At 44.3% G+C, this 12,259-nt stretch overlaps 1 protein-coding gene across 2 annotated transcripts in view; it reads left to right on the forward strand.

Annotated features, from left to right (window-relative positions):
- The first annotated feature begins 661 nt into the window (after positions 1 to 661).
- RUFY1 (RUN and FYVE domain containing 1) overlaps positions 662 to 12,259 on the forward strand; it is a 56,213-nt gene continuing 44,615 nt past the window's right edge. Inside the window, exons 1-3 of one of the 2 annotated variants that reach the window (XM_057709909.1) lie at positions 662 to 950; positions 9,090 to 9,263; positions 10,597 to 10,714. In XM_057709909.1, the coding sequence (XP_057565892.1) occupies positions 677 to 950; positions 9,090 to 9,263; positions 10,597 to 10,714 (566 nt within the window). In that variant the 5' untranslated portion in view covers positions 662 to 676. Of the gene's footprint in view, positions 951 to 8,603; positions 9,264 to 10,596; positions 10,715 to 12,259 lie in introns of those variants that run through there. The other variant, XM_057709910.1, reaches the window with a different exon arrangement.

Below are 12,259 nucleotides of genomic sequence, written 5' to 3' on the forward strand. Positions count from 1 at the left end.
TGCCCAAGCCACACAGCTGAGTAACACACTCATCACGGTTATTCACGTCTGCCATATGCTCCTCATTTAATAACCAGATTGGTTTTATTATCACTATTTAATAAGAGTCCGGACCTTCTGATTCCTAGTCCACTGCAGTGTGCTCTTTCCTGCCAAATTGTCCATTTTCGTTATTTAAATTGAAAAAGAAAAGTCCTGCTTTGCTGCCTAATCTTTCCCAGAGTTTCCTTACCCGCTCTTTTAGGGCTTGTTCTGAAAACGGCTGCAGAACAACCGCTAAATAGAAGAATTCAAATATGAAATGAAAATGAAAAAGAGGAAGTAGTGTCACACACACCAAAAAAAGAAAAGAAAAGAAAAAAACTACGGCCATGGGCGCTGTGTCCTAAGCCAGGTTTGATGCACCACAGAAAAAGGAGAAAGCCCAAGAGGAACTTCCACGGAAACAAGTCCTCCCAGCTGACGAGGACGTGGGTGCTTCTCACGTTATGATCTGCACTTTCCCGAGCTTTTTTAACGTGAAAGAAAGGGAAGGTGGGCGGTGACGAGGAAGAAGACCCGTCGCCAACACGAAGAACGGCCGGCCGGGGTGCAAACGCAGCCGCCCGCGCGCCCGCCCGCGCGCCCGCCCGCGCGCCGAGCCCGCCACCCGCTGCGGCCACGTGACACGACCAAGATGGCCGACGGGGCCGACTGCTGCCGGGCGGGGCCGGAGTCGGGGCCGGAGCCGGGAGAAGAGTTTGAGATCGTGGACCGGAGCCAGTTGCCAGGCCCAGGCGAACTGCAGAGGACGGCGAGGCCGCGGGGCGCGGCGGAAGGCTGGTCCGCGCCCATCCTGACCCTCGCGCGGAGGGCCACGGGCAACCTGTCGGCGAGCTGCGGGAGCGCGCTGCGCGCAGCCACGGGGCTGGGCGGTGCGGACGGCGGCGCGGACGGCGCAGCGCGCGCAGGTAGGCTGCGTCCGGGCGCGCCCCGCGCGCTTTCCGTGGCGCCGGGGGGGCCGTTTTGCTGTAGGAGCCCGGCTGGCGAGGCCGTGGAACCGTCTCAGCCCGCTACATGGGTTGTTTAAACACCGGCCTGTTAACACGCCTGACGACGCGTCTGTTTTCTCTTTACCGGGTGGCCAGGCCAAGATAAATAGGTGGGCGTGGGTGGCCTGAGGTTAGGGCGACGTCACTTCCAACTGTGTTCCCCGGACAGCATCCTTATTGGTGAACTTTATCCTAAAAAATGTACGAGTTTACACATGATAGCACTTATATGTGGAATCTAAAATATGGCACAAATGAACCTACTGAAACAGACTCACAGACACAGGGATCAGACTTGTGGTTGCCAAGGGGGAGGAGGGGAGGGAGCGGGATAGGCTGGGAGTTTGGGGTTGATAGATGCAAACTATTACACTGAGAATGGATAAACAATAAGGTCCTACTGTATAGGGCAGGGAACAATATCCAATCTCCTGGGACAAACCATAATGGAAAAGAATATAAAAAAAAGAATGTCGTGTATAACTGAGTCACCTTGCTGTAAAGCAGAGATTGGCACAGCACTGTAAATCAACTATACATCAATTTAAAATGTGAAAAAAAACCCATGTGCATTTAAAGCATGTAATAAAAAATGTAGACTTAAAAAAGTATGAGTTTAAACTTAGGTAGTCCTTATTCATTTTAGAGGACTTACTTAAGAAATGAAACCGTACTGTGTGTTCTCGGCTTTAAATCTCAAAATGCCATCCCGGCCCACACCTCCAGTTGTTGGCAGTGCGGGCCAGCTCACCGCCGAGTCAAAGCACCGAGGCGGAATTCGGGGCGGGGTGGGGGGTTGGGGGAGGTGGGAGGTTTCCAGGCGAGCTCTGCAACCAACTAGCTGTTTCCCAGCCTGCAAAATAGGAATTTTGTGATTCACCCAATGATCTCTTATAGTTTTTTTAATCCTTTGTCATCTAGAAAAAGTTTCAGCACAAGAGAATGTAAACATTAAATGATGATGATATTTAGTGTGACTTAACCCTGTAAAGCGAAATGTTTAGAGCTGTGCCAACCAATACGGTAGTCACTACCCACATGTGATGTTTAAACGTTAAAAATTTAGTTCCTCAGTCACAACAGCCGCATTTTAAGTGCTCAGTAGTCTACATGTGGCTAGTAGCTACTGTGTTGGATTTTGCAGTGAGAACATTTTCATCATAGAAGGAAAGTGCTGTGGGGCAGAGCTCACTAAAGACTGTAGAATGCTCTCAAAGAAGCATTATAGTGTGCCTTTGAGGTTTCTTGATTCCTGTCCACTGTATATTTGATGTAGAAGTCAGCAGTGGCACCAGGATAGTGAATTGTGAGTTTCATTGGCTGAGAAAGATTAATGAGTAAAGTTTAAAATCTGACTTGTTTTGAGATAGAAAACAGTATTTCTTTGGCAATAGAAAGTAGGACTAGAAGGTAATGAAGGAGCCTGTTTAACTCAGGAAATCTAGTTCGCATTAGCTCACCACCTTTACACACATCAGTGGCTGTTAGATTGTGTGCCCACCCATTGGTGGTCAGTCCTGGAAGTCAAGGCACGGGGTCTTCTGGAGGCTTCTTAGTAAGCAAATAATACATGTTAGCTGTTTGGTAATAAATAAAATATGCCAGTGCATAGAACTCTGCCTAGCACAGAATAATAAATATTTGTTGAATAAATGCGCATTTGAAAAATATTTGTTTTCTACTTATGGTAATGCTATAAATGAATAGCCAGCACTTGTATTGTAATTCCTAGGTGCCAGATATTAGTCTTAGATCTGTACATACATTAGTTCATTTAATCTTCACAGTAATCCTAGGTGATAGCTAAACTAGCTTCAAGATGTGCAGTCGATGCAGGCTTTGATCAGTGTGATTGTGCAGGGCCAGGCACACAGAAGTGCCCCACAATAGAAATTCTTACTAATTTTATCTTTGAATTTGTGTTAAGTGAAGTCTGATGGAACAGAGGAGCATGTGTGGAGGCCTTGGAGCCAGGCTCCTGTGCGGTCCCAGCTTCCACTGTCTTCCTGAGACAGGTTCTCGGCCACTCTGGTCCACTTGAACTTCCCTGGGGTTTCTCCCTACCCCTCTCTGACTGCACTGCATGACCACTGCTGCCCCAGGGAGGTTGGGGTTACACCCAGGGGAGGGCCAGGTATCCACTGGCCTGCCTAGGCTGGCAGCGCCACAGCACATTAGACGGGCCCTGGGCAGCAGCCTCTCACCCACCAACCAGAGAGGAACTGTGTCCCTGCAGGAAATTGCAGTCCCTTAGGGGCATGGGAGGGAGAGGTTGACTTCATGCCTCCTGCCCATGTGGCCTGCCCCATGTGATGGGTGCCGTAATCACCCCGTTCATAAAGAGGCAAGCTGCATGCAAGAAAAGGAGTTTGACAAAGTTACTTAAAAATGGCAGAGCCAGGACTTGAACCAAGACAGGCTGCCTCTCAAGCCTGTGCTCTTCAGTCACGTCACCTCAATGCCTTGATGGCTTTAAATAATTTTATAAGTAAAATGCTGTAATACATACCTATGGATTTTTTAATTGGTCAATTTAAAGAAACTATTAAGTAAATAACTGCCACTCAGATCTGGCAAAAATTGTGAGCATGGCTTACTGAGGGCAGAAGAACAGCTGGCATGAGCTGTGTGGCTGGTCCCCAACAGTAACCTAGATTTGAAGCCATCAGGTAGGGAAAGAGTGGGGATGGGGAAAAGGAACTGAACCCTGGGTGGCATGCTCTGCAGAGGCCTCAGAAAAGCAGGTCAGAAGACAGCGGCCGCCACTTGAGCCAGGGCCGGCTCATTTCGTCTTTTCCATTGACCTGCTTACAAAAGCAGTGAGGACAGAGATTGTTCAGAGGGAGCAATGAAGGAGCAGAGACTGAATGTGAGCAACACTTGCCAGATAAAATTGTTTTGGTGATACAGGCTTAAGGAAACTGCTGTGGAATGTCGTGGAATGCTTTGAATACTTGTCTTAAAATGTTATCCTATGTGGGGTCTGGTAGCACAACTTGCCACAATGATTGCATTCTCTGTAGTTGTCTTGTTTAGCTTTTTGGTATTTTTTCTAAAGGTAATACACATGGTAAAATAAATAAACAAATAAATGAAACCGTACTAAAGGACATTCAGTGTAGAGTAAGTCCTCCTTCCCAGAAACCATCCCGTTGTATTTCAGAGTATCTGTGCATGTAGCATGTGCTTTCATCTCCACACACACACAGTTGCACATCTTGCTATTTCAAGTGATGCCTCCTCCTAAAGGATGAATAACAAAACTCACTGAAGAAGTCATTCTTTATATATTTGCTATTAGATAGATATGTATTATTATACCTTTCTCTGTTATCTTCCATGGCAAATTTTATTTTCCATGTGTCAGAGCGCCTCTGCACAACTGATATGGTTCCTTCCAAAATGAAGCACAATGACTTTTTCATTTCACATTGCTGAACTCCTTAAGGTAGCCACTGAGATATGTGAAAATTCCAGAAAATTAGGAAAGTGTAAAATGGTTTTCTTTGTTGTCAGTACAGGATAACACCATACTGTATTATAAGATCTTTCGAGACACCAAAAGGCTAATCAAAGCTGTCATGGTCCGAGCATGGGTTGGAAAAGAATTTCCAGACACAAGGCAGAACGTAAGGAAGATAGAATTTATTAAAGAGAAGGGACGCTGCCAGAGTAGCAGGCTGACTTCCTGGTAGCGAAGGCGAGTCAACAATGAGCATGGGTTGCTTGTCTGTTTTTATTGCCAGGGAACCTGCGAGTCATCTGCTGACTGGGCAGAGTACGTATACTTTCAGTAGAACAGCACAACTGTCTTTCCTTATATGGGATCGGCAAGGGACAGGCCATGCTGCTTGGGAGGGTTCAGGGACATTGCAATGGTCACATTATGACAGAGTAACAGGAGTCCTGTAAGTTCTTTGTTCCGGCAATGTTGGCCCTTTGAGTTTATCTTGTTCTTTGTCCTCCTTGGAGCACACCACAAAAAAACTCAAATTTATAAATAATCTAGTTCTCTATAATTCAGAACCCGATCAAAAAAAAACAAAACACACAAAAAAACCACATCTGTAGAGCCCATTCCCTGACCTGAATACTTACTCTCTATACCAAAGATTACAACAAACTGGCAGCCCTTTGAGATGTTTGTGGCTGGTAGCTGCATTTTTTTCTATCCTGCACAGCTTATACTTAAATGCATTTATAAGCATTTGAAATTTGTTTAGCCAACTACCAGGTTTTCCATAAAAATCCAGATCACCAGTTTCTCCTGAAAATTCCCACCTGGCACATATAATCAGCATTCTTCCAGCAAGAAGGTGGCTATATGGTCTCTCCAGTTTGTCCTCTCACTGGTCACTCTTTTATGTTACAGGCCCAGCCTCCCTACAACAGCAAAAGATGGAGATCCCTGAACAGACCATTTACTTGGCAATTCAATAAGTGTAGAGTTTTGTGACATTCTGTGTGTTGTGTTGAACTATTATTAACAAAGCTTAGAGATACGAATAGCTTAGCCAAAGTCACAAAGCTAGTAAAACTGAGATGAAACAGCTTAAAGATCCTTGCAGCTCCAATGTTCCATGACTCTAAATTGAGCTCGAATGGGAATAGGTGACTAACCCAACTCGGGGGATGGATGAGATGGCTGCAGAACACTGCAGTAAGAGCCACAGCCTAAAAGTTTTTTATTCACCTGACCCCCTAAAAAAAAATCTTCAGCTTTTAAAGTTAATACATAAAATTCTTCATCATAATTTTAAAGTTTAGAATACATTTTCTGGGTTATTGTAAAATCGACTTTTTAAAATAAAACCACGATATCATTCTTTTAAGTGTATCAAGATCAAGTGGTATATAAATACCTTAATGATTTGATAACACCACCTTCCATCTTCTAAATAACAAGTTATTAGTATTTGAAAATTTTACATTTTTCTCTTTTATTCCTTGGACTTGACTTTCCAATCCACATATGTATGTTTTAAATATTTTTATTGGTCATCCTATCATAATCTCACAAAAAAAATGTAAATTAATTAAAATGTAATAAACTTTTCTTGTGACTAAAGCTGAGTGTATAAAAAATTTTTTCTTCTGGAATGAATTACCATTAAAATTACTAGTCATGCTAAGTTGATTAAAAGAATATAAATATAATTTTATAAGTAATTATACATAAATTTTTCTTGGAATTACTTCTCTTAATGAGCTGAATGGTGTTGGTTTTTTTCATTAGCATGTACCTGTAGATGAATATATATGATTTACTGATAAAATGTGACAGGACTCAGCATCAATTTTATTCCTATTTTTGGGTTTTTTATACATGTGACCCTTGAGAAATCTGGCTCATATAAATAAATAGAAATGCACAGGTGTGTTTTCCCCCCCACTGGTAAATTCTACCAAACAATTTTTAAAATTTTATTGAAGTATAGTTGATTTACATTGTTGTGTTAATTTCTGCTGTACAGCAAAGTGACTCAGGTATGAAATGGACAGTTTTTTTATAGTAATGTTCAAGTCTTTGAACTCCAAGTTATATGCCCAAAATCACACTGATCTGTCAAAAAATTTTTGTTCAAATGAAAATCACCTTACTTGCAAAAGGATGCAACCTAGTCACACTGAAGAAATGTCTCTACCTCTGGGAAGTTCCCAAAAAAAGGCTTTACCGAGACTTATCAAATGATAATTATGCCTTATAATTCTTTCACTTTGTTTAACCCAGAACACTCAAAATGGTTGGGGACATCTAAACGTTGCTTATTTCATTACACCTTGCCAATACAATATTTTCGACAAAGAGTTAGTTTAGGGAATTCCCTGGCAGTCCAGTGGTTGGGACCGTGTACTTCCACTGCAGGGGACACGGGTTTGATCCCTGGTCAGGGAACTAAGGTCCCATATGCCGCAACGTGGCCTAAAGAAATTAATTTTTAAAAAAGAGTTCACGTGTACTTGAAATCCATTTTCATCAAAAACTTGGAGCTGCAGTTTGGCTCATTTAATTTATAGAACATGTCCATCAAGTTAATGGCACATCAAGGGATGAGTGTTGAGACTGACTGAAAACAATTACATATATTTATATTTGTGAGGGTAAAATTTTTTTTAACTTTCTAAATTCAGGATACCCAGCAGAGGGCTAGAGACCAACCCTCTCCCCCAAGACCAAGTTTCTTTAAGTTCAACAAAGCCATGAGAGACTGGAAGCTCTTCATGTTTTTGGTGACAATTATTCATCAGAGGAGGCTTCACCTCCATTTGGTTTGTGGGGCTTTCTGCACCCCAGATCACTGCATCAAGAGGAAGATACGGGACAAGGAGTGAACTGCCGTTCTTCTGTAGAGTAGGAGAAGAATGAGTGCCTGTGAAACTTGGGGATATAGAAATTGATTTCCTTAAAATATCTGGGCCCGCCTAGCCCCCGGCAGGACTTCCTGCATATGTATTCCCGTTCGTACACCACTAGACTTCGTTTATAGACCTGGGATTGGTATCTTCTTTAAGGATAAATCTTTACATACTGCTTCTGTGGTTATTGGTCTATTCAAGATTTCTCCCTCTTCTTGACGGGGTTTTACAATTTCTGTTCCCTTTGCCAATCATCCATGTCATTAAACTTTTCAAATTTATAAATGTAACACATAGGATTCTCTCGAAATTTAAAGATAATTATACCACTCCCACCCAAATGCTTTACTGAAAATCCATTTTTCTTTTTCCACAACCAAGATGAAATGCTTAGACCGATTTTTCTTTCCCAGCAGCTGTCTTCTTGGGTTTTGATGAGAATTTAGAATTTTCAGTCTCAGGCTGTCTCAAGTCTCAATCATATTTACTTAATAACTGTATTATAAACTCACAGTCATAATATCATTTTCGACTTAGCTATATATATATATATATATATATATATATATATGCTCTTTTAACTATTTACATGTCCATATTAATTACTGCCCATGAAATAAAACAGGTAAATAAAGGATTAATATCTAGAATACACAGACCAATAAGACAAAGGCAAACAAATCAATAAAGTTAGAAGATTTAAGAGAATTCATAGAAGGAATACTAGGAGACAATAAACAGGAAAAGCTGCTTAACATGGGTAATGCACGACTGCAAACTAACTCAATACGATTCCCACCCCACCCCCCAATCCAGGGGGCAAACATTTAAAAGACCGGAGAGAGGGGCGCGCCGGCCCGGGCTGGACCAGGTTATAGTTGGGGGTCTGTATTTTTAATTTCCAGAGTGACAGTTTCCTGGGCTTGAGATGATGACACTCGGAAAGACTTTGTCGTGGATATCTGATGTTGATTACAAACTTTTCCTCTCAAAGCGACAAGATTAATGGAGTTGAAAAGCAGCCGACTTCCTTTTATTCTAACAGTTTTACTTACAAAAGTGGTGTAAAACTCCTAACTGTCCACTGCTCGTGTACGACAGCTGGGTAACGAGAATCTGAGTCCAGTACGGAGGCATGGCTGCTTCCCCGACGGCTCCGGCTGGCACCGTGAGACAAAGGCGGCCGGCCCACGACGCCCTGTGGCCCGCGCGCCGACCGCCCTGACCAAGCCCGGAAGCCGCCGCCTGGGTCGCGGCGAAGTCAAAATGGCGGCCGTGAGCCCCGTGGGCGTGGCCCTCGAGCCGACTCCTCCAATAGGAACGAGAGGGGGCGGAGCACTCCCAGCCAGCCTTCCAGCTCGGGGCAGGGCTTCCTGGAGTTTGCGCCCTTCCATTCGTCGAAAATGGAATGAGGGCGTGGGAGAGACCAATCGCGGTGAGTCCTGGTAGGGCCGTCGTCGTGGCAACGCGCGGAGTCACGTGGGAGAGGCCTCTGGAGTCTGACCCACAGCCCAGTCGGCCAGGGGCTGCTGTGACCTCACGGAATCAGGGGCCGGTGGACTGCGAACTGCAGTTAATCCGCACGTCCGCGCTCCGAGCAGACCGCCTAGCCGGCCTTCCCTGCGTTGTTCCGCGTCCAACCTCTTCTCCCCGGACTATACTCGGGCCACTAACGAAGCTGTCCCTGCTTCTGCCCTACAGTTTCCAAGTGCCAGATGATGGAGGAGCGTGTCAACCTGATGCACATGATGAAACTCAGCATCAAGGTCTTACTCCAGTCTGCGCTGAGCCTGGGCCGCAGCCTGGATGCAGACCATGCCCCCTTGCAGCAGTTCTTTGTAGTGATGGAGCACTGCCTCAAACATGGGTTGAAAGGTGAGCCGGGGGGAGGGGGGCTGGAAAGGGGGGGCGGTTCGGGGACGTGAGAAATACGGGCTGCCTGTTTCCTCAGCATCATCAGTGCCAAACGTTGTTCTTAGTGCTGGAATAACAGCAGTGCACAAGACACACAGGGTCCCTGCCCGTAAGACGCGACATTCTAGAGCAGCGCTGTCCAATAGAAATGCCACGCAAGCCACATGTGCAATATCTAATGTTCTAGTAGCCACGTTTAAAAAAAAAGCAAAAAAGAAACAGTAGAAATTAGTTTTAGTAATTTATTTTATTGAACCAAATGTAGCCAAATATTATCATTTTGACACACATGATCAGTATAAATCTTATTAATGGAACATTTTGCCTTCTTTTTTATACCGAGGCTTAAAGATCCACCATGTGTTTTACACTTACAGCACATCTCAGTTGCACTGGCTACATTTCAGTAGCACTTGTGGCTAGTGACTCCCCTGGACAGCACAGTTCTAGAAGAGGAGACAGACAACAAATTCAGAAGCAAACATATTTACAAAATGCTGCAAATTGAGGGATTCAAAATAGGTTAAATGATAGAGAATCAAGGGAAAAACCTTTCAGCTAGGGTGAGAGGGGGAGGTCTTTCTGGGGAGATGAAATGTGAGCTGAGACCTAGAGGAGAAGAAGAAGTCAACCATACAGAGGTTTGGGGCAAGAGCCTTCCTAGAAAAACAAAACAGATGCAAAGGTCCTGGTGGGACCAACCTGGGTTTGAGGAAGGCACCAGGTACCTGAGGCATGCTGAGAAGGAGGAGGTGAGGTCAGGGCAGTTGGGATGGGCTGGATCAGGTAGGTCTTTATAGGTCAGGTGAGGAGCTGGATTTTACTCTTAAGAGTATTTGGAGGATTTTCAGCAAGGGGAAAACAAGAGCTAACTTAATTTTTAAAAGAACGTCCAACTATGTAGAGAACAGATTAGAAAGGTGGGGAGGTGACAGTGTTAGGGGCAGGGAAACCCATTAGGATTTGCAACAGTTCAGATGAGGGATGATGGTGATGATTTGAAATCAAGAATTGACTTGGAGGAGAAAGGGCAAGGATTTCACAGATGATCATTTGAGCACTTGTTTTATTTTGTGGGCAATAAATACTTGAGAAAAAGAGCATAGAAACCCTGTCATCAGAGGAAGGGAGAGCTCATTTGGTACCTGGCCTCTCCCAGGCCCCAAGACTGAATCAGAAGGAGTAAGCAGTGCCGCTCCACAGCGTTCATCTGGCTTTTGGGAGAGAGACCGTGGGCCCCTGAAGACATTTTGCAACCTGTTCTTATGAATAACACTTCTGTTTTCCCTTTTAGTTAAGAAGAGTTTTATTGGCCAAAATAAATCTTTCTTTGGTCCTTTGGAGCTGGTGGAGAAACTTTGTCCAGAAGCATCAGATATAGCCACTAGTGTCAGAAATCTGCCAGAATTAAAGTGAGTGAGAAGTAGTTACATAGATTTGATGTTTTTAAAAAACTTCCTTGTATATAGCAATTTCTCTATTCCTTATTAATAAAGCGTTTTCTAATTTAGGACAAATTGGAGCACAAGCCACACTGTTCTTTGACTTTAGTCCCAGCTCTGCTGCTCACTCTCCACCTGAGCTTGAGCAAAATTTGCCCCTCTCTGAGCCTCAGTTTCCTTTTCTTTAAAATGAGGACAGTGATTCCTGCTAGTCATACAAGGTCAAATAGTAAAAAGGTGTTGTCACCCGAGAACAATTACAGGAGGAAAATGAGTTGTTACACTCCTGGAATCAGTGCTTCAGATGCCCCTGGGCAGTTTTCTGAATAATACAGTTTGGGCCAGGTTTTAGATTCTAGGACAAGAGACATTTGTGAAAAGGCTGGGACTAATGAATCGTTTGCCTTATCTGGGTTTGCCCTTGGGATCCCTACGTATAGACTCAAAATCAAAAACTGAACGAAATGCGAAAAGGTGTATCATGGAATCTGCATTTAGAAGGGGCCTTGGAGATCCTTAGGAGGATGCAAAAGAGCCCCCTGCAGAGTCTTCCACAGGGGACTCAACTATCCAGCCTCTGTTTGACCTTCTCCTGCAGAGCCAGCCTATTGCATTTTCAGATAATAATAATAGCCACCACCATTAACCAAGGGCCTGGCATGTGCCAGGCATTGTGCTAAGGACATTTCATTACCTCGTTTTTATCCTCCACAAATCCTAGGAACTAAGCTCTTAGTGTCCCCATCTACAAGTGCAGAAACTGAGACTCAGAGTGGTTAACTGCCTTGCCCAAGGTCCCTCAGCAAGTGAGTGGTGGAACCAGGAAGAGAATACAGGTCTGCCAGCCTCTGAAACCCTCTAAATTCTGCTGAATTTTCCATTGTTGCTGAGCCCTGTGCATTCACGGGATTTAAGCCTTCTGTCTCTGTCCCTGGTTCAGCCCTCTGGGCTTATACCACCTAAGGTGAAAGCCTTTAGCAGGTAACAACGTGTCATATATTTATTTGGTGACCCTCTCCTGAGCCTCCAATGTCTTCTGCCTTGTTTCTTCAGTTGTTCTTTATGTGGTCCTCTTGTCCAGCCCCTTCCAGCAAGCTCACTTCCTCAAGAGGACAGCACTGGACCGTGTCCCTGGGCAGTCTGGTTGGATGGGGTGGGGCTCTCCCTCGCCTGCATTCAGGCTTCTATTTCCACTTAGGCGCAGGAGGCATTTTTGAAGTCTTGTTATGCTAACAAGGAGCTTATTGTCAGCTAAACTCACTGCTTCTGTTCCCTGTGGATGCTAAACAAGTAACTAGCTTAATTTACCAAAATCCTCTCTGTCTGCCAAAAAGGAAATACACAGCAGCTCACTCCTCTCTAAGCCCCGAGAAGAGTAGCTTTGTCGAGGCCCATGTGGGAAAAGGCTACGGCTCTGCTCCGTAAAGAGCAGCAGCGTTTTACTATCTCATTAAATAGCAACAAGAGTTCTAAAATTTCTACAGTATTTTGGAAGCTATGACTAGTATTTTCTGG

The sequence above is a fragment of the Hippopotamus amphibius genome, chromosome 15, assembly GCF_030028045.1.
Source record: "Hippopotamus amphibius kiboko isolate mHipAmp2 chromosome 15, mHipAmp2.hap2, whole genome shotgun sequence".
Lineage (NCBI taxonomy): Eukaryota > Metazoa > Chordata > Mammalia > Artiodactyla > Hippopotamidae > Hippopotamus > Hippopotamus amphibius.